Here is a 22,804-nt window from a genome sequence, read left to right as displayed (position 1 = left end):
AATTCACCACAACTTGCGTGAATGATCAGAGGAGAGCACAGCAGCCCCACTGAGAGATCACCAGGGCACCAGCACGGCAGCTCAGCCCGAATATCACACACAGAGAGCGCGGCAATCTAGCCCAGAGAGAACACAAGGGAGAACACGGCAGCCCAGCCCGGAGATCACACGAGGGACAGCACAGCAGCCTCGCCTGGAGATAATACATGAGAGAACACAACAGCCCAACCTGGAGATAATGGGTGCCAGCACGGCCCTCAGCCCTAACATCACACAGGGAGAGCACGGCTGCCTCACCCAGAGATAGCACTGGGAAGAACACAGCAGCCCAGCCTGGAGATTGCACAAAAGATAGTACAGCAGCCCAGCCCAGAGATAAAAGAGGGGAGAACATGACAATCAGCCCAACCTGGAGATTACATTCACGCTCATTATCCCTTCCCTAAAACAAAAGACTGTAAAACGCTGCTGTTCAGAGGGAAGAAAGATAAAGGAAAGCTCAGTCTGAGAGTAAAGGGAAGAGAGGAAATATGCCCAACATGGGCAGCTCTTCTCCAAAGGTGAATTTCACTTTGCACATATAATGTCTGTCAGGCTTAGTGCAGCTGAATGGAGTGGAGGTTGCGGCAGTTGAAATCCAATAATCCCCAATTTCCAGGGAATTATACTACATCACAGACCCACCCCCTTTACAGTTACTACTACAGGCTGGAGAACAGCACCTGACCCCCCCCCTCAGCACCAATCTGATAGGGTGTTAGGACTCATGATTCCTCCCCAGCCCATCCTCATTGCACCATCCATGCTGTCCTATGGAGGGCCAAGGCTCAGTACAGAGCCCCCATCAGATTATATTAGCTTCTTTGCTCTCTGGGCCCTGCACAGGCCCTGCTCCCATGCTGCATAAAGATGCCTAGTGGCTCCAGTGTGGTAAAAATCCATTGCCAAGAGCAGACCAGAATCTATCCTCCTTGACAGAGGAGCATATCTGCTGATGTGGCAGATCAGCTACTCTCCTATTGCAGATGTTAGGTTGAAATCCTCCCCAGCCACTTGAAGTCCAAACACTGGTGGGTGGCCTAGATGAGGGTGAGTGAGATAGGATCCTCCCATAGGGTATGGGCACAGCCTCTGTGCCGTACCGACAGGAATGCAGGAGGCACCTACTGTAAGGTGTATTTGAGGCTATAGCCTCTTATGCTTCTGCTAGCAGGGATGCGTGGCCAACAATGCCATTCACACATCTGCTGGCTCTGTTCCCTCCTCTCCTCTAGCCTGCCCACAAAGTCCCCCTGCTGCGGAGTGATGCTGTGGAGCACAGCTCTAGGACACGCCAAAAAGGGTGATGCGTCTCCACATACCCTGCCTGCATGGCAGAACCGTGATAGTCCCCCCAGTGCTTCTTGGGCCTTGCACACTCATGCAACAGGGAGGACAGGGCTCCCCCAAAATGCAATGAAGAGCTTTAGATAATGAGCAAACAAACATTAAAACCACTTCACGTCCTGCAGAGCATATTCCTGCCAACAGTGATATAAAAAACCCCTAACCATACCATTAAGTTTGCAGGTATTACATGTATAGCTAGAGAGCATACTCCTATCAAATGGAGCACAAAGCAGGGCATGTGGCAAACAGCAGGCAAGACAAGCTGTTCTATCTGCAAACTACTACCAAGGGATAGCGTGTCATTGTACATAGCCAAGATTCTCCATCTCATTCCTATACCTCTGTTCAGACACCTTGCTTTTGTGCTGTTTGCTTTCTAAATGTTGTCGGAACTCCATCTCTTCGCTAGCCCCAGCATTGCACATGGAACAGTAGTACTGGCCACTTGGGGTGACACACATAGCGAGATCACGAGGAATTCGCTGGCGGGAGCGTGGATTGAAGTAGGGACCTGCAGAGAAAATAAAGGAGTCCATTTATCTGTAAGCAAGAGGAGCCCTGCAACGTTTCAAGCCTCACTTCACAATCACTAAGGACTATGAGTAAAATGTTCAAAAGCACCTAAGTGACTTGGAAGCCTAAATCCTACTTTCAAAAGTGACTTAAGCACAAAAGTGACTTAGGCCTAGATTTACAAAGGTATTTAGGCACCTACAGATACAGATAGACACCTCGTAGAATTTTCAAAGGCACCTAACTGGCTTTGATGCTTAACTCTCACTAAAGTCAACGGGACTTAGGTCAACTTTATTTTGTACTGCAGACTTGCCCTAAGTTATGTCGACGTACAGGCACCGCAGTAATTGAATCAATTTTGCATGGCCACACTGTGCTCCTTGTGTCGGTGGTACGCATCCTCACCAGAAGCGCTTGCTCTGATTTAACTGCCAATGTGGGGCATTGTGGGACAGTTTCTAAAAGGCAGCAACAGTCCATGTAAGCAATGCAGCATCTACACTGACACTGTGTTGCCCTAACTACATTGACTTAAGTGCTACGCCTCTTGTGGAGATGGAGTTATTAAGTTGGTGTAGTGGACACGTTACATCGACGGGACCTACATTTTACTGTTGACGCTTACAGCGTTAGGTCGATGTAAGTTGCCTAAAGCTGTATTGTACACCAGGCTTTAGGCTCCTAAGTGCCTTTTGAAAATGGGAGTTAGGCGTTTTTGAAAATTTGACCCTGTATCACTGCTCCCCCTATTTCAGAATTAGAATCAGCTTTCTGATCAGAGTAAGTTTACTGCCCGCTTAATTAAAAATAATTACGATAAGATCATATTTAATGCAATTTTAGAAGAACCGTTATATTAACTAACACCCTGCTGAAAACACAGAATTAAACTAACACTCATCAGAGGGCTGTCTGAGCTAACGAGCGCTCATTACAAGACCCGCAAAGAAAAAATAAAACCGCTGATCCAGACACTAATAAATATACTTCAAATTAAATGGTATAGAATTAAGGGCTGATTTTTCTCTCTCTTGGACAGGAAGCTGCAAATCAGGAATACCTGATGTGTGCGCTCTGTGGAGTTACACAGATATAAAATTGCAGCAAATGAGACCAAAATCAGGCCAGATTCATTCCTACACTAGGGCTAGTGCCGGCTCAGGAATAGAGAGGGAACTAACTTCACCTCTCCTCTTCTGCTGCTACTCAGGGCCAAGGCGCAAGCTGGAGCAGCCACAGGACTCCTTTTTTCTGCTGCTGTAGCCTGCTGAGTTTGTCTATACTGCAGCTAGGAGCAAGCCTGCCAGCGTGGACAGACAGACTCGCACTAGTGGTGCTTGAGCTAGTGTACTAAAAAAAGCAGAGCGGACGCTGTGGCTCATGCTGGAGCTGGGCTCTCAAACCCAGGGGGTTGGGTGGGCTTGAGAGCTCAGCTCCAGTCTGAGCCACAACATCCACATTGCTACATTTAGTGCACTAGCTCAAGCCCCACTAGCTTGAGGCTGTCTACCTGGGCTGGGAGGCTCACTCCTAGCTGCAGTGCAGACATAACCAATGGGACTGACTCCCCACTGCTGCCATCAGCCCTGAGCTCCACCCTAGCCACATCTCCTTCTGCTCCCGATCCACCTCTTCCCTCCTCCAGTCTGTCAACCTTCAACACCCTCCCCTCGTCATGTTCCAACCCACCACTCCTCCACGTCACTCTGTCCTGCCCTAGAATGCTCCCGGCTTCTGCTGAGGCAACGCATCACTGGCAGAGCTAGCCTTGCACTGGCCAGAGGCTCCTCTGAACTGGAGGAATTGTCTGGACACAGGGCTGGGCACAAGAGCAAAGTGACTGTCACTCAGGGGTGAATTTCCCCCATGCGCTTTTCTCTGCTTATTCCTAGATCAAAGTTCTTTTTAAAGGGTTTTGCAGTAAATCAAAGTGCTTTTCTCCCCCTCCCCACAGCCAAAATTAGAGAACAGAATCTGTCTTTCCCATATTGGGTTTGTTCAAAGGGTGGCAAAGTCAGAGTCTGAAACACCAGAGACACTGATTCTGGGAACAGATGGCCTTGGAAGATGGCAAACCTGCTTTATCATTCTGGCCAGCAAGAATGCGAGCATGGGTTGATGTGGTACAGTCGGAGTCAAAAGCTCAGGCCCCTTGCCAAGAAAACACCAGGAAATAGCCACCACTTAAAGCAGCAATAGAGAAAGGCAGATGGGAAATTAAGTTACGAGATGAGAAACCAACCAACCAAAAGAGGCTGACAAACTGAAGTAACTTAAACTGCTGAGAGGATCAAGACGGACAGATGGGTGGAGTCAGCGAGAGACAGACAAAGCCCTGGCACCACAAATAGCTTCTTTCTTTGCAAAGCTTCCTTTACTGAGGGGCTCACTCAGCATCTACACAGAGCTCAGGTAAACAGACTGTACGGGGACAAGGGAGTGGGGAATGGAATGCTCCCAGCTTGGGCATGGAGCACCCGTGCAACCTGCACAACCTCTGAGGTTGCAGCAATATGGGTGTGGTACCGCAGCTTGCTGTATCACTTCTAGACAGAGGCTTTGGCCAGGGGGACTGCATAATCATAGACCCACTGACTGTCTTCAAATGCCCCTTGTGAGGTAAACACACAGCCAGGGTCGGGCTGCTCACTCAGATGCCATCACTGACCACAACCCCCACCTCAGTGAAGACCTCCTGGATTACGACTGGGAGGACGGGGTGGATCCCCTGGCACTTGGTTGGTGCATGGGGCTCTCCACCCCTTGTGTCCCCCAGTGCGTACACCAGGAGGTGAGGGTAGCCTTATCGCCTGTCTCTCACGCCTTCCTCGAGCAGGCCCTGGTGGAGGGTGCTCCCTGCCCGTCCCTCACCTCTGATCCTCCAGACCTCGCCATCAGGCCCCTGCCCTGCAAGCCCCCCCTCCGCACCACCCAAGCCAGCTACATGACCTGCAATTGGTTTGTTTCTGTATCAAGCCTAGGAAGCAGCTGGACGTGTTCATATTCCATACCCTTCACTTCCTCACCCTCATGTCCCACCCCGACGCCAAGTAGCAAGACCTTCTACCACCTGTGGAGGGTGAGGAGCCCCGGTCGGCCAGTCTATATTCTACCCTGGACTCCGGCCTACCAGGGATATGAGCTGGCAACTCCTGGCATGGTTCACCCACTCCCCTTCCTGACACGTGCCATTTTTGCGGTGTCACATAGACCCTGGTACACATTTACATCGAGTGCACCAGGTTGCAGCCCCTTTTCCGGCTACTCCAGAACCTTCTCCTTTGGTTCTGGCTGTACTTTTTCTCGCACCTCCTGATCTACACTCACCCCATCTGTGGCCCCAAGAAGTGGCGAGACCTCCTCATCAGCCTCCTCCTAGCGCTGGCCAAGGCCTCATCATGCTAGGAGAAGGATGCTGGATGGGAGGCGCTCTGTGACTGTGGGGCCTATTTTCGCTCCTCCCTCCAGTCACGTATCTGGGCACAATTGCTCTGGGCTGCGTCCACTGGCTCCCTGGACACCTTTGAGGAGCAGGGGCACTGTCCAGGATTCTCTGCTGAGTGTCCCTCTCTGGCTCCCTGCTTTTACCCCTCACTCCCATCCCTACTTTTCATTCATTGTCCCCTGAATTTACCTGAGCCCTGGGCTCAGTGTCTACTCCCTTTAGGCTGGGGGAGGATCCTTTAGATGTGGGCTGGCGCAGATGTTCAACAGGTGCCCTGACTCGCCCCTCTAACAGAGTCTGCTGTGACTAAACCCTCAGGCAGGCTGCAGCAGACAATCCCTGGACAGGGCCCAGGTCAGCCTCTCCTTGGACCCCGGTTTCACAAGTAGCTTTGCCTCCCCAGATGGTGAAAATGAAGTTCATGTGACCCAATCAGTCCTCTGTCTTATCTAACCCTAGGTTTGGGAAGAAAGGGGAAGTGGTGGCGGCTGATGCTGCAGGAAGGCTGTGAGGAGCCAGAGGAGAGCACAAGGCTGGCAGAGACCTGTGGATGACTCCAGGTAGGAAGGCCAAGGAGTGCCTGCTTGGGAAAGACCAGGGAGCAACCCAAAGGAACCCAGAGGAGTGATGGAAAGGAACCTGGGAGGGGCTGAAAGCTGAGCCCAGAGGGTGAGCAGAAGAATTAGAGGACAGAAGAGAAGCCCCTTAGGAAGAAGGGGTTGGGCCTAGTTTGAGACTGGGGAAAAGGCTCTGTTTTGTTTGGCTTTAACATGGATGTGGAACTCTGTTTCCCTGGAGAGTTATACTTTTGTTAAGGGCTTAGCTGGAGGGCCAAGTCATAGCAGCAAGCCACTGCAGCAGCCAAATGAGGCTGTAGAGTTTTGAAGAGCTGTGAGAAGGGGGCAAAATGAGGCAGGCCTACTGCAGAGCCACCCCATGCCACCCTGGAGGTGGCCACCCTGTTACAGTCCCTCACGCTAGAGTCAGAACCAGTGCAGACCAGCCCGCGGAACAAGAGCTCCCTAACACACCCTTCTGTGTTAACCAGAGCTTGGACATGGAAGAGAATTGAACCCATTAAGAAATAGTCACTGTGCGACCTATGGAGCATGTAAGTGGTGACACAAGCATTCAAGTACCTGTACTGTTTTGAACCGCATACACATTTCTTCTATTCTGCATCATCTTATAGTCGTTCCCTTCTTTCCGTGCCCTCCGTTTGCCCAGTTCTGATGTATCCCTGAAGGTTAAATAAATACATACAGCTGTGTTTTAAAGCTCTCTGAGATACATTAATAGAGATTGCTGGAGTCATGGCTGCACACGTTCAGGCCAGCCTTAATGTAAAGGTTGAACAATACCTACGGGAATGAGTTGCTCTGTGCTTCTGCCAGACGTAGCCTCTTGGCATGATTCTTTCCTTGGTAGTGAGCCTGGGCCACAGCCGGGGAACTAAATGAGGCATCACAAAGCTTGCAGTAATCATTCTCTGTGGCCATGATCACTCGGCCTCCTGGTTTAGAGGCACCCATCTATCAGCAAAAGGGAGGGAAAGTTTCATATGCAAACATAGGAGACTTCATTCTTTGAAATAACTGAGCCAGGCTCAATGAAGTTGACCCCTCTCAGCAAGCTGGTGGAAGATTAGAACTTCAGGTTCATTGCACAGTGTTCCCCAAATTCTTTCCCTTGTGGGAGTAGGTTTTGCCTCTCCTTGGCTCCAGCTGGGAGTTTGGCCCCCTGAACCTGCACATCCCCTAAGATCCACACAGATCTCTGAGAATCAAATGGAGATTAAAACTATCTGTGCAGAGGCACTGTACCTCTGCATTGGCTCTGGCGCGTCCTGCTCCCACTTCCAGCTTCCTCACAGGCTTGACTCCTCTGCCTACCTCTGCCCCTGGGAGCTCCCTGAAAGGAGATTCCACAGCACTCAGAGCGGTCTGTGTCCAGACTACCTACCCCCTAACTGGATCTCCAGCCCAACAAAGAACCTTCCACGGGTTGCAGAGAAACAACTGACCCCTCCTCACACCTTGCCTATGGACAGTGGGAGTTCCATATGCAAATTTTAGAGGAATGATCCAGTCCCGAGTAAGCTCAGTCCTCAGGATTTCCCAGTGCATTATGGGGCGTGATCTTGTCTGTCTACTTAGAATGTAAGCTGATTGGGGCAGTAACTGAATCTTTTTGGTGTTTTGTACATCACCAAGGAAACAGTATTTCCCAAATAGTGTGGATAACAATGATTTACTCATTGACCTTGCCAGTGCTACACTTTCTAAGGTGCAGTTTCTTTGGCCCTCGTTTTGATACTTCATATGCTGCTAACTAGACCCTCCTCCCAAAAAAACTCTAGAATTCTGGCTTGCATCGTACAATATGAACATCTTCTACGCAGCTGGCTCAAACCTGGCTTTCTTTTTTTCTGAGAATTAGTTCCTCAAACAAGGCAGAGCAGCCACCCCAGCTGTTGGGAAGCAGCAAAGTACACTTGTAACATGCAAGGGCTTGGGGCAGGGCCTGCTCTAATGCCAACTGAAGCTAATGGAAAGACTCCCATTCACTTCAGTAAGCTTTGGATTAGGTTCTTTTTGTATGTCAACAGGTCTCCCCCAGCCTCAGTGGCTGGCCCCAGCAACCATATAACAACCTGCTACTTACTCACAGCTAAGGGATTCATTCTCCTTTAGTTTAAGTGGCAGAGGCCCATGCTTTTGGTGCTGAAGGCCCCAGCTTTGATCCCTGCTGCCCAACACGCAATGACATGCAAGTGTCAGGCGTGGAGAACATTTGATTTACCCCTTGAGCTAATGGGGCATGCCCTCTTGCTCTACATGTGCCTGCCATTGGGCAGTTCATGGGACAGCATTAATCTGGACCCCAGAGGGGGCCATTCACTCATGCTGCGATTGGAGAATGAGTGCCACAAAAGTAGCTATTTAGGGAGGGAAATGATGGCCCAGTGCAGTTGGTGCTAGAATCTAAGCACCTTTTCTACATAGGCACCGAGGTGCAGCCTCACTTCAATGCACAGGAGATGGCTAGGCAAGGGGAGGATATTCCACAAACACACACAAAGGAAGGACATGACGATGAGTGTTTTCCATGGCTTTAAACAGCCATAATCAGCACAGCATCTGATTCACACAGGTATCATAGGATTTGCCATACAGGATTAGATCAGTGGCTCAGTGAGTCAAGTCCCCTGTATCCAGGAGCGGTCAATACCTGATGCTTCAGAAGAATGTAAAGGCACACACCAGTCCAATTGCACCATGCTGGACATAGTGGGGAAGATTCCTCTGACCCCTGCAGCAATCCCACCCCAAAGCATGAGACCTAGTTACCCTTGTCATAGGGGGTACTGAACATGTAAGCAGCACAGCCTCGCTCATCTCTCCAGGCCTTACCTGAGCTGGATGGGAGACAATCTGAGGCACGGCAGGCTCCACTGAATTGCTCATTCTGGCAGGAGCTGGGCAACTATTTGCAGCATAGTAATTCCGAAGTTTCTTACTATGGTTTTTACCCTGGAAACAGAACTCAAATTAATCACTGTCCAGGTGCTAGCATGCCACCTGTATATAGCAGCTAGAGGACTCAGCTAAGAGGCTGAAATGTAAATGTAGTCATGACATTAGCAGCTCAGATACAGGCTCTGATCCTGAGAGGGGCTGAGCAATCTCAACTCCCATTGATTGCAATGGGAGATTAGAGTGCTTGAGATTCCTCATGAGATGCTCAGTACCTGGCAGGGCTGGGTCTCAGGATGAGGTGTGTACCTCCTGACACTAGCAGTGAAAGGGTGAAGGGGAGCCCAATTAGCCCATTCTGTTGCACCTGACGTGAAGACAGGTAATTGAGGATTAGACCCAGCTCTGAAGAACCAACCTGGGTGGCTTCTATAAAGAAAGGCTGCAAGGCAATATGGAGAGGAGACCTAGGAGAGAGGTAGTTGGGTGTTTCCTCTCTGGGAAAGAAAACACAGAGGGGCCTGCACCTTCAGACCATCCCTGAAGGCAGAAGGTAGCTGGGAAGGAGACTCCTGAAGCAGACCAGGGAAAAGAGAGGCTCCAGGGAGATAACATGGGACATGCTTTCCAGGCCAGCCAGCAAACCTAAGGGATGAACCTACAAAATTCTGCCTGCAAAAATTAGAAGCTGCTTTGAAAATCCATCCCAGTAATACAGAAAGACACTCAGGTCGCCCCATCTCATTAAAGCCCTTCCTGTTCAGTACACTCCTCTAGAAAAACCAAAGTGAAAATTATTGCAACGTACCCAAAGGTCAGCAAACTGGCACTCTGTTGGACTTGGGAAGGGGGAGTGAATTGAAGACTCTTAGACCACCCACCCCAAATGATCATAACTAGAAGTTGTCAGAAGTTGAGCGTCCAATATGATGGTGTTCTTACCAGGCAGAAGCACAAAGTGAGAGATGAGGAGTACTTGTGGCACCTTAGAGACTAACCAATTTATTTGAGCATAAGCTTTCGTGAGCTACAGCTTACTTCGTCGGATGCATACTGTGGAAACTGCAGAAGACGTTATATACACAGAGACCATGAAACAATACCTCCTCCCACCCCAGTCTCCTGCTGCTAATAGCTTATCTAAAGTGATTACTCTCCTTACAATGTGTATGATAATCAAGTTGGGCCATTTCCAGCACAAATCCAGGTTTTCTCACCCTCCGCCCCCCCCCCCCACAAACTCACTCTCCTGCTGGCAGTAGCTCATCCAAACTGACCACTCTCCTTACAATGTGTATGATAATCAAGGTGGGCCATTTCCAGCATAAATCCAAGTTTAACCAGAACGTCTGAGGGGGGAGGGTTAGGAAAAAACAAGGGGAAATAGGCTACCTTGCATAATGACTTAGCCACTCCCTGTCTCTATTTAAGCCTAAATTAATAGTATCCAATTTGCAAACGAATTCCAATTCAGCAGTTTCTCGCTGGAGTATGGATTTGAAGTTTTTTTGTTGTAAGATAGCGACCTTCATGTCTGTAATTGCGTGACCAGAGAGATTGAAGTGTTCTCCGACTGGTTTATGAACGTTATAATTCTTGACATCTTCTATCAAGCATTCTTACAACTACAATACCCACCTGCTGAAGTGAAGAAACAGATTGATAGAGCCAGAAGAGTTCCCAGAAGTCACCTACTACAGGACAGGCCTAACAAAGAAAATAACAGAACACCACTAGCCGTCACCTTCAGCCCCCAACTAAAACCCCTCCAACACATTATTAAGGATCTACAACCTATCCTGAAGGATGACGCAGCACTCTCACAAATCTTGGGAGACAGGCCGGTCCTTGCCTACAGACAGCCCCCAACCTGAAGCAAATACTCACCAACAACCACATACCACACAACAGAACCACTAACCCAGGAACCTATCCTTGCAACAAAGCCCGTTGCCAACTGTGCCCACATATCTATTCAGGGGACACCATCACAGGGCCTAATAACATCAGCCACACTATCAGAGGCTCGTTCACCTGCACATCTACCAATGTGATATATGCCATCATGTGCCAGCAATGCCCCTCTGCCATGTACATTGGTCAAACTGGACAGTCTCTACGCAAAAGAATAAATGGACACAAATCAGATGTCAAGAATTATAACATTCATAAACCAGTCGGAGAACACTTCAATCTCTCTGGTCATGCAATTACAGACATGAAGGTCACTATCTTACAACAAAAAAACTTCAAATCCAGACTCCAGCGAGAAACTGCTGAACTGGAATTCATTTGCAAATTGGATACTATTAATTTAGGCTTAAATAGAGACTGGGAGTGGCTAAGTCATTATGCAAGGTAGCCTATTTCCCCTTGTTTTTTCCTCCCCTCTCCCCCTCCCCCCTCAGACGTTCTGGTTAAACTTGGATTTGTGCTGGAAATGGCCCACCTTGATTATCATACACATTGTAAGGAGAGTGGTCAGTTTGGATGAGCTACTGCCAGCAGGAGAGTGAGTTTGGGGGTGGCTGAGGATGGGCTATTACCAGCAGGAGAGTGAGTTTGTTGGGGGGGGGGGGTGAGGGTGAGAAAACCTGGATTTGTGCTGGAAATGGCCCAACTTCATTATCATACACATTGTAAGGAGAGTGATCACTTTAGATAAACTATTACCAGCAGGAGAGTGGGGTGGGAGGAGGTATTGTTTCATGGTCTCTGTGTATATAATGTCTTCTGCACTTTCCACAGTATGCATCCGACGAAGTAAGCTGTAGCTCACGAAAGCTTATGCTCAAATAAATTGGTTAGTCTCTAAGGTGCCACAAGTACTCCTTTTCTTTTTGCGAATACAGACTAACACGGCTGTTACTCTGAAAAGTGAGAGATGATCTCTGGGGACCCATATCATGAATCATATCAAAAGAAATGTACATTGGGGTAGAGAAGCTGGCTACACCTCCATTTGTATAATGAAGCCCCACTCAGAGACAAGACCAGTTCAAGTGAACCATATGCATGGTGTTTGGTGTGAAGAGCAAGGTAGTGACCTCATTCTTAAAGCACCCTCTGCTGTCTGAGTTACAAAGAGCATACTCCCCAGTCTCAACAGAGCCTGTTCAATCAGTCTCCCGGGGGACATAAACCTGCTAAACTGGCATCCGCTGATAAAAGCAGCAAAGCTGGAAGAAAAGATGGGTAATCAACATTTTTAAAATATATTTTTAAATTAGAACTGGAAGGAAAATCAGAACTTTCTGTTGGCCTTAGTTGAACTGAAGAATCTGGTTAGATTCCTGCTGCCTTTCGCCCTTTATTCCCCAGATTCCCCACTTCCACTAAGGACCAAAGCGCACGGGGTTTTGCTTTCTCATTCTCCTGTGACGGGGGAGGAATGAAAAACTTTAACAAATACATTTTCCATTATTTTGGTTGAAAGGGCAACATTTTTCATTATGGAAAAAAAGTTTTGATGAAAAAATTGTGATGAGCTCCAGCCTAAAGCAAAAAGAGGACAAGCAACTCATTAGGGCCCCACTCTTAAACCCTGTATAACCTCAGTAACCCTCCTTCAGGCATGGGAGCAAAAAGAGGGGCTTCATCTGCCCACATGCCCCACCTGCCTCTGGCAGTGGGACCAGAAGGGGAGGAAGTCCTGGTACATGACTCCCTCACTTATGGCAGGTTGCGGCCCTACAATTCATAAGGCTTGCCCTACATCTCATATTGAAAGAGTGGTAGACACCTCACAGGAACAACTAATCTGAACATCTTTCTTCTTTTGCTTCTCCTTACCTGGTAATGCGCCTGGGCTTGCTGTGCTGAATTCAGAGTGACATTGCAAAGTTTACAACACAGAGGCTTACATAGTTCCTCCAGCACAGGATCCTTTGCCAGCTCCTCTTCTTGTGAGTGCTGCAAGGAAGGCCCTAGTCCAAAAGGTTTCTGTGGGGACAGTGGTGAGTTGGCTCTTGGCCTTGTGGCCACTGACATAGGAGGAGATGAAGGCTTCTCAGGACGAGGATGAGGAGGAAGTCCTGCCTGCTGCAAAAGAATCATTGGCTGGGAGGACTGCTGGCATGTTACTGTTGAAGGAGGAAGACTCTTCTTCAGCTCTGAAGCAGAAAAAAGACACAGGCTCAAATAAACAGCATCCTTTTCACAGTGTGAATGTTCAAGATTGGGGCCAACTTTGCCACTTTCACTCCAGCTGCTCTGTGTCCCTCCAACAATGCAAAGCAGCCATGAACCCAGTTTAACGAGAAGGTTAAGATGAGTTTATAGCTTCTGCTTCACTGGAGCAGGGCAAAGCTGCTGCAGTCAGCCTGTTAATCCAGCCTCAGATATTTTTTTTAGGCAAAACGACACAGATTAAAATCTGGGTTTAGCTATTAATAAAGGCAATGACATCCTCCTGGAAATTTAAGTGGACTACTAAAAACTTATAATATCTGAACAACAAACAAAATGAGAACTCACCAGGCATAAGCTTCCAGATGCAAGAAAATATCATTCTGCCATATTTGTGCTACCATGGGAGGCCCTGAGCCTACATTTGTTTGTGCAGTGACTCACTGCTGAGCTCATGCAGAGGCCCATTGAAGCATTGCTCCCAAGGGTAAACACGTGCAGTACTGGGGCCTTAGGCCCTTTCCCAAACCCAAGAAGGGGTGGGCTCTGTGCCAACGAGTTCACAATCTAAGAAATAAACTAATACCGCAATATGTGTTGTTGCTTGGTACCTTGTCAGTCATTTGGAAGTAGTTGTGTATGTTCTGAATAGTAAACCCCATACAAAGCCTTCATATATATCAACTTCAGGAAAATATGTCAAAATTGACTTTTTTCCAGTAAATAAAAACACTGAGGGAGACACCTTGTTCTAACCAGTAGACAACAGTATCAGGAGTCACTTCCTTTGGGTTCCATTCCACACTCTGCAACTGTCTTGTGGCATGACCTTGAGCAGTTTCTCCATGCCTTCACTTACTGAGTATCTGAATCCTTCTCACACTATCAAACATCGCTTAGAGCATGTATAAGACCCTGCCATCCCTGTCTGTCCTGGGCTGCTCTTTGCATGTCCTCTGTGTTAAGTCCCATAGTCGTCCCTCTCTCATGTTCAATGGAGGGATTCTTTCACTCCGCCTCTCTTGCGTGTTCCTCCAGTTGCCCAATGGTACGCCTGCCATGGCAGATGCTCTGGTTACATTCTTAATGCATCCCAGATATTTACATTGTCTTCTCTGGATAACTTTGGAGTTAAAAAGTTGTTGAACTTTGACAAATCTCCTCATTTGTTACAACTTCATTCAATTTAATACCTACCATTTTCCTGAGGCATTTGCTATTGAAAGCATTTGGATATCTGTCTCTTCTTCTGGCAGATTTTACTAAGTACAATGCAATATTAAAAACTACTTCATATTTTCTTAGGTTTGGAAGATTATCTCATATTAGCACTTATTCAGTTTATTTCTCAATCAGTTCAAGTTCTTAGGAACCCCCTTAAATTTCCAACAAGAAGCTTTGAAAGGCTTAATTAATTGATGTTTGCAAATTGTGTTGAAACCCTGTGATGAACATTGCTAGGTTAATGCAAAGTGGAAGTATTAGTGTGAATCAAGACAGAGCCACTTTCGTTAAGATTATGTTAGCTTCTCATCATAACCCCACTTACCAATAAACAGGATTTGATATCTTGGCCATTTCAAATCACATCAAGCTAAAATTGCGTTCCGGGATGCCATATTTGTACTATCTTTAAGCAAAAGTGATTTAAATACAGGGACCTACCCTTACTTTTCTAAATAGGCAGTCCTTAATTTAGATTGCAAGTAACATTTTCAGAAGTATCTTAGGTGCCTAAGACCCATTTTCAAAAGTGCCTGTGGTTCTTAGGCCCAGATCCTCAGAAGTATTTATGCCTGAGGGCCAGATTTCAAAGGTATTTAGGCACCTAAAGATGCACATAGGTGCCTACTGGGATTTCCAAAAGCACCTAACAGATTAGACACCTAACTCCCACTGAAATCAATATGAGGTTGGCATCTAACCTACTTAGGCACTTCTGAAAGTCTCATGAGGCACTTATCTACATCTTTAGATGCCTAAATACCTTTCAAATTCTGGCCTGTGAGAACCTATGTGAATGGGCCTTAGGTACTTGGACACCTCAGACACTTTTGAAAATGGGATTTAGGAGTCTAAGCCACTTAGGCACTTTTGAAAATGTTTGTGTTGTTGTTTTTGCACACACAGACCCCAGTTCTGCAATTGGCTCCTTGTAAGCAAATCCCTGGGCCTGTACAGGACAAGCTGCAGAACCGAAGCTCAAGTTCCAGTGAACAATATTGCTTTAAAGTTTTCTGAGTATTTCTAGGGTCTAAAGGGGGGAAAACCCACAAAAAATGAAGCACACATATACATGACTTTGGAAATGGGTGGACAATAAAGCCTTTCGAATGTTCTATTTCTGCAATGCACCTCCCTTGTCAAGGTGCTGTGCTCCCTACTAAAATCAATTTCTAAATATTAATTCAAATGCAATCCAAAAAACCCCCAAAGAACCTCACTAAAATTAACAACTGAAATAAATTTGAGGATGTTCAATGCAGAAGCTAAAGAGGAAAGAAGGGAATGGATGGAAAAGTTGCAATTAGAGGGAAGTGGTTGTTCTAAAAGACATCGAAGGAGGGGAGGTGTTTAATGGTGGGCTGAGAGATGGACTGCTGGGTTATATGGTGAAGTGAATTCCACACCCTAGGGCCCAGCATGACAAAGACACTAATTGCATATTCTAAGTATGTTGGTGGGGTTCCTAAAAGGATAATCATGTCATAGCAGAGATCCGCTTCAAGATGAAGTTCAAGGAAGACGTTTCAAATATAGTCAGGGAGCCTACCTTGTTGCAGCCTTTAAAAACCAACAGTACCAGCTAACAATTAGTGTCCCACTGCACGGGCAGCCAGAGCAAAGAATGCCGAGTGGACAGAATGTGAACGTGACTGTTAGACCAGTGAGAAAAGGGATGCTGGATTCCGAACAAGTGGCAAACAGTGGAGCAACTCTGCTGTTAGCCCTCACGAGAGGGAATTTCATCAGCTGAGCATATAAGACACAAAGGCAGGGTTTGCTGTTGTGAGGTTACCCTGAAATAAATCTCCTGTCCATCACCTGTGCAAACTGTGCAGTGCAAGTGCAAAAAAAGTTCCTATCACATGGAACACATGGAGGGTGGGGGTGGAACTTCCTAGAGAGGGCATGACTGACTCACTGCTTCTAATCACACCCTCTCAACTAGAATGAGCCTTCTTGTAGTAACTAACTCTATCCAGCAGCAAGACTTCATAACCAATCCTGGGAACACAGAAGTTTTAATGTGTCCAGAGAAGATAGTTCAAACAACCCTCCAGGCCAGAGACTTGAACTGTGCTGTCCACAGGGCAACAGATGTACAGCTGTGCCTACATCCCATAGTAAAGAATTATCTGGTTAAAAGAGCTCAGTATATACATGGAACAACAAGGGTGATAAAGGGACCTTTGAAGGACACAGCATTTCAAATCCCATATTATCACCATGGACTGACTCCTCTCTTCTAGGTAAGACTGCAGAGCAACTCCGGACACACTAGCTATGTTCCTTAGCTGTCAAGGCAGCAACCATGGTCACTCATATCAAAAGATGTTAAGAAATCCACCATGACCAAAATGACATGCTGATCCTGATTTAAAACCACTGGGAGATCATTCGTGAGCCTGACAAGTGTGATCTCAAATGCAAAAAATGCCAGTCGTAAAATGGGAACTATCCAGGATGCCACCAATGTCCAAGTGCTCCTGGACTGGAATAGCCACAGCCTTCTCAATCTTGTTCCCTGAAAGGGGGGGATTTGACAGCTGGCAAGCACTTCAGTGTCAAGAGATGGCTTCTTAAGGAGGGGGGTGGACATCTGCCTGTCTAAGGATAATTAACATTTTTCTCTTGTTAAGTGAAGCATTGGTGACATCTCTCAATGATGGTGGCAAAGTCACATCATTGTCAAGATGGACAGAAGTCAAAACTGCAGGCAGTATGCCACAGGGAATTCCAGAGGACAAGGAAATCAGAGATCAGGTGAGATAGTCTATTGGGAACCCATGGCTTTACCAGTCAAAAGATACAGAGACTAGAACCACATTGTCTCATCTGTGTAAAAAGGTAACTAACTCACCATTATAATCAGTTGAAGGAACTGCTAATTGAACAAGGCCATCTGAAGTAATCTGACTGCACACTATCCAAAAGAGTTCAGCTGGAATGTGCATTACAGAAGGTCTAAGCCTGAGGACAAGTAACATCTCCTAGCCTCACTGTCAGTGATTCTATATGCCTGCATAAAATCCTTTAACAGAAAAAGATCAGGCACCAGGTAATTATCCCAGTGACCTTATTGCCAACATATGCTCACCATTAAATAACCATTACATAACCGTGGTCTCCATATTTAGCAAACTGTGATGCTACAGCAAGGGGAAAGGGTGTCATGACCCAGCACCAATATGAAGGTCTCAGAAAAGCCACAGAATTCAATAGCCTCCAAGGCCATGAATCTGTAGCACTGGTATGGCGTCTGCATTGACATAGATAAGGTGATGATTGAACTACCCAACATAAAGCTGTAGTCTACCATCAGTGGGTGTTCTCTTTGACCTTCAGGGTAAAACCCACAAGGTGAAATCCTTGCCCCATTAAAGTCAAAGGCAAAACTTTCATTGATTTTAATTAGGCCAGCATTTCTCCCAGAGAGTCCTTTCACTTCCACTCAATAGAGCATTTGAAAGAAACTGACCAATTTTTTTATATTATCATATTGACACTGCAAGCCAATAATAATCAGATTATAAAGTTACAATGTGACTGGTAAAACAATAGGAGTACTTGTGGCACCTTAGAGACTAACCAATTTATTTGAGCATAAGCTTTCGTGAGCTACAGCTCACTTCATCGGACGCATACTGTGGAAAGTTTAGAAGATCTTATTATATACACACAAAGCATGAAAAAATACCTCCTCCCACCACACTCTCCTGCTGGTAATAGCTTATCTAAAGTGACCACTCTCCTTAAAATGTGTATGATAATCAAGCTGGGCCATTTCCAGCACAAATCCAGGTTTTCTCACCCACCCCCCCCACACACACACACAAACTCACTCTCCTGCTGGTAAAAGCTTATCCAAAGTGACCATTCTCCTTACATTTTTTCTTTTTGCAAGGAGAGTGGTCACTTTAGATAAGCTATTACCAGCAGGAGAGTGAGTTTGTGTGGTGGTGGTGGGGGGGGGGGGGGTGAGAAAACCTGGATTTGTGCTGGAAATGGCCCAACTTGATTATCATACACATTGTAAGGAGAGTGATCACTTTAGATAAGCTATTACGAGCAGGAGAGTGGGGTGGGAGGAGGTATTTTTTCGTATTTTTTCATGCTTTGTGTGTATATAATAAGATCTTCTAAACTTTCCACAGTATGCATCCGATGAAGTGAGTTGTAGCTCACGAAAGCTTATGCTCAAATAAATTGGTTAGTCCCTAAGGTGCCACAAGTACTCCTTTTCTTTTTGCGAATACAGACTAACTCGGCTGTTACTCTGAAACCTGGTAAAACAATGTCAGTACAAGTCTAGAACAATGCCTTAGAACAACATCAGATCATATTAAATGTCTGTAACAGCAATGACTTTAGGAAATGAAAGGAAATCATATCACTGGAAGCTAGTGAAAACCATAAATGCATCATGCTTTGAAGCCTCTGCTCAGGAATGCTTTTTCTCCAGGAATAAAGATTGCTCAAAGCTCACAGAGCTGAAGATTCATTAACATTTCTTCCCTTCTCAGCACAGTGTCTGGATTTTAATATAATTGCATCTAAAAGTCTGTTAAGAGAACAGTAAGCACTCAAAGCCGTGAAATGACATAGTTAAGGTTGCTCTCGCAGCCTTAACATTGCCCTTTGGCTTGTATCCTTTTACAGCACAATCTTTAATGACATGCTTTCGTAGTGTTTCTCAATACTATACAATTTTTCTGTATAATCTTAGGAGCAGATTGTGACCCCTTTATTCACAGTATTAAGCTGTCATTCACACGAGTAATCAATCGCATGTACAGGTGCCATTTCTTCTCATTTTTAAAATTTGTTAATACTTACTCTTTTCATTAACTCAGTGATGAGAACAATCTTTACTGTTTTAAGGTACAGTCCTGCAAAGTGTTGCACACTCTGGTTCTGATCCAGCAAAGAACTTAAGCCTGTGCTTCACTTTAAGCATGTGAGTTGTCCCATTGGGATAACGGTCCATGGGATAATGCTCTTTCACTTTTTATAAATAAATTCTCTTCTCTCTATAACTATCTTAATCATTGAGTCAACAACTATGTACTATATAATATTGTTTCTAACCACCAGTATAGTTTACCATGGGTTCAGCTCAGGACATAACTGTTAACTCTGAGACAGAGTCAGCCCCCCTTACTCACATTGAGTAGTATTGTACTCTGCAGGTAGTCCCATTAATTTCAATGGAATGACAGGTGGAACAAAGAGTTATTCATTTGTGATCATGGGTTACATAATTTGGACCTATAAAATTAATTTAGCTACACATTTAGATGACCTAGACATGCCAGCAAATTTGTATTATTACTCTATTATATATAATGAAGTGATTTTCATTTGCGGTAAAAGCAGTTTACACCGTTCCAGCAATGGAAAGTGGCCTTAAATTAGATGTAAATATAGTTTACTCTCAATTTAAGCCTACTTTACAAAGCAAGCACAGTCTAAAGTAGCTTTGGAGTAAATGAGAACCAGGCCCAATCTGCTGTATCTTGTATAAGAAGTGTCCACTATTAGTTTCATGAACTCTGGCTATCATACACAGTACAGTTCACAGCACTACAACATGTAGGGGAAAAAATTATGACATGACCTTATTTGAGAAATGGTATGTAATTAAAGACTTTTTGCAGTGGATTAAGTGGATTACGGGGCAGAATTAAGGTTACATATGCAATTTTAACATTACCATTTCCTGACTTTTGACAGGAATGTTGATTTTTCTTTAAAGGCGCAGTGCTAGGATGTTTTTAGTTGGTTGGTTTAGAGAAATATGTAAGAAAAAGAAGATCCATATCTAGAACTACTTGTCTAGGCCCTACTGTAACACCCCATCCACCTTACTAGGTCCACAATGTATTACATCTCCACACTGTAGGAAGTTAGCAGGAGAGATTCCCTCTCCCTTTAGAAGCCATGCCATTTTTAGCTTACGAGATGACCAATGACCCTGCATTATTCTCTGCCCAACTTCAGTAAAGGCTCAGTTGTGCCTTTAAGACACAACTGGAGCTGCAGTTCCCCAGGGTGAGTTCCAGGAGGCATTCTGCCACCGGAAGACAGGATGCCTCCTGGATCTCACTGTCATGCCCACTGCTACACATCGTTATGGGTTTCAGCATACTTCCTCCTGTGTGTTCCACAGGACAATGCAGAGGGATTCACCCAGGTAAGTCCACCTACTTCCTACCCCTTTAGAGTGCTGTGTGCCCTGGGAGAGTATGGAAGGAGCTGATTCTGCACTTCCCTGAACACAGAGATCACAATTGTACCTGGCCTTTGTGTGTGCCATACAAGAGGGGAGGAAGGTTCTATACGTTCACTACCCTCTGCAACCCCGAGAGAAATGTCAGGCACGATCTAGGCCCAAAAGCTTTTCACAGCACAGTTAAGTTCGTCAAGCACGTACACACGATACAGCCTTCCTTAGCGGCAGATTTTATTAATATAGTGGGAAAATTCCTTATGAAATGCACTCTACAAAGGCTGAGTGCAATTTTTTAAAAGCTCATAACTCAGTCAAATCAAATTTCTGTGCCAAGTTTTCCTGACTGTTTCCAGCTGTTTCAGTGATGGAGTTAATCAAACAGTCACTATTTATTTATTTATTTATTTATTAAATGAGAAAGTGTATTTTTTTTCTCCAGGCTTCTCGTACTCCAGAATGAATGTACTTGTTTTTACTGAAACTTTCCCAATACATTCACCCTTGGTCAGAGATCAAGCCTGACAAATTTCAGCCTGAAAGATGAAGGCTTCATACAGTACTAAGTGACTGAACACAGGGCATTAGAATGGAAACAACTTTCATGACAGTGGTCACTGACTCTAGACTTCTGTAGATGCAAAACAAGTAACACAAAGGGCAAGGAAACATTTTGTTACCTAATACATCATTATGGGACTATACATCATGATGTAAAAACTGACATTCTAGCAAATGTATTTATGCAAAATTGGAAGCTTTACAATCCCCATGACTTACATTCTAATTAAAATCGGATGCATCTGTTGTTATCTTGAAATGGTTGCAATTCAAGAGAGAATTCAAGATGCAATTTGGGAAACATACACGCAAAACATAGCATCCAAAAACTGATGCAATATGCAGACATTCAAAACATACATGCAACATAAATACCCACATGCAAAACAAACATGGAAAACCCCACAAATGAACAAGTGGAACATACACATAACACTGCTTGTGGTGAGATTTACCTCCCTATTATTGCCAATGTCCTGACTACTCTAATAAATGCATACACCCAAGTATAATGCACTTACTAGAATCCCCTGGTTCTGGGAGGAGGGACTCAGAGAAGCAATCTGCAGGCAATCCCCTGTACCTAGAGCTGGCCAGCCCTGCACATCCCCAGCTGAGATCTTCACCTCCTCCTTTCTTCCTTTTTCATGACAACTTAAGTCGGGTTGCTCCCCACTAGAGCTGAGGGGCCGGCAGTCAGAAAAGTCAGAACAACCGGACAGAGGGAAACAGCTGCAGGAAGTGACTGCAGATCAGGGGGAGGAATAGGGGAGGAGACTCGGGGAAACTGCCTCTAGTATCTCTGCCAGGGCGCATGAGCCTCGGAGCTCTGGAGAGGAGCAAATATTGCTGCTGATACTGTGTACAAAGCGATGCTGCCGCTAAACCCCCAGGCTCACTGGAAAGCCTAGGAAGGCAGATCGGTGACAGACGCTAAGGGATCGCTTCCTTGCCCTTTGCCGGGATTTGCACAGCTTGCCATGCCAGGAAAGTACTACGGATTGGAATGGAATTCGTAGGAGGGGAGTAACTAGAGAGAGGAGGGGCTGGGGAAATCATGAGTGAGAGGAGCCATCACCAAGGGGCGGGGATGAAAGGGAGGGTACGAGTGGGGAGTCACTAATGTGGGGGAGAGGACAGGGAGGGGAGGAGTCGTTAGTGCAGGGATGGAGAGAAGGAGGAGATGGAGAGGAGGGAGGTGGGTTAAGAGCCTTGAGCTGGAGGTTTCTGCCAAAATGACCAACGGTGAAATAGCAAATATATATAATATATAGCTATTTTAAATGCCACTTTCCGGTTTCAGAGTCCGCAACCCATTGAGCTGGACTGGGCCGTTTGCCTGTCTCAGAGCTATTGCTTCAGGATACCTGCGGAAGAAAACACAGACATGGTTTTCACGACATTTTAAAGCCTTCTCCACAGTCAGGGAAGACGGTATGGATTGGGGTGCACATATCATACGAGGGGTTACATTGTGCCCTACAGCCTTGTTTAATTCGTGTCATTTTATAGGATTCATTTTATTGTGTACGCCTCTTTTTTTTTCCCAAGTAAAATATAATTTTTAAAACCAAAAGAAGAAAATATGTGTTGATTTTCCAGGTGTTCACTTCTCCTCTGCAAATGGAGGATTCAAAGCATTCTTTTTCTCGTCCAGGCTGCAGTTATTATTTAACATTTTTAAGAACATACAAACAGCCATCCTGGGTCAGACCAATGGTCCAGCTAGCCCAGTATTCTGTCTTCCAGCAAGGGCCAGTGTCAGATGCCTCAGAGGGAGTGAACAGAACAGGGCAATTTATCACCTAATCCATCCCCTGTCATCCAGAGGTTTAA

General features: G+C 45.8%; 1 protein-coding gene across 1 annotated transcript; it reads right to left on the bottom strand.

Moving 5' to 3' along the window:
- Positions 1 to 1,510: 1,510 nt before the first annotated feature.
- Positions 1,511 to 21,594, bottom strand: ZMAT3 (zinc finger matrin-type 3). Its single transcript, XM_077826948.1, has 6 exons — positions 21,490 to 21,594; positions 12,619 to 12,938; positions 8,764 to 8,883; positions 6,716 to 6,882; positions 6,490 to 6,590; positions 1,511 to 1,900 (listed from the first exon to the last, which is right to left on the bottom strand). The coding sequence occupies exons 2-6, from the start codon at positions 12,880 to 12,882 to the stop codon at positions 1,689 to 1,691; spliced, it is 864 nt and encodes a 287-aa protein (XP_077683074.1). The 5' UTR covers positions 12,883 to 12,938; positions 21,490 to 21,594; the 3' UTR covers positions 1,511 to 1,688.
- Between the last annotated feature and the right edge of the window lie 1,210 nt (positions 21,595 to 22,804).

Source organism: Eretmochelys imbricata, chromosome 9 (assembly GCF_965152235.1).
Source record: "Eretmochelys imbricata isolate rEreImb1 chromosome 9, rEreImb1.hap1, whole genome shotgun sequence".
Taxonomy (NCBI): Eukaryota; Metazoa; Chordata; order Testudines; family Cheloniidae; genus Eretmochelys; species Eretmochelys imbricata.
The sequence above is the reverse complement of the archived record's forward strand: the minus strand, read 5'-3'. Positions and strand labels throughout refer to the sequence as shown.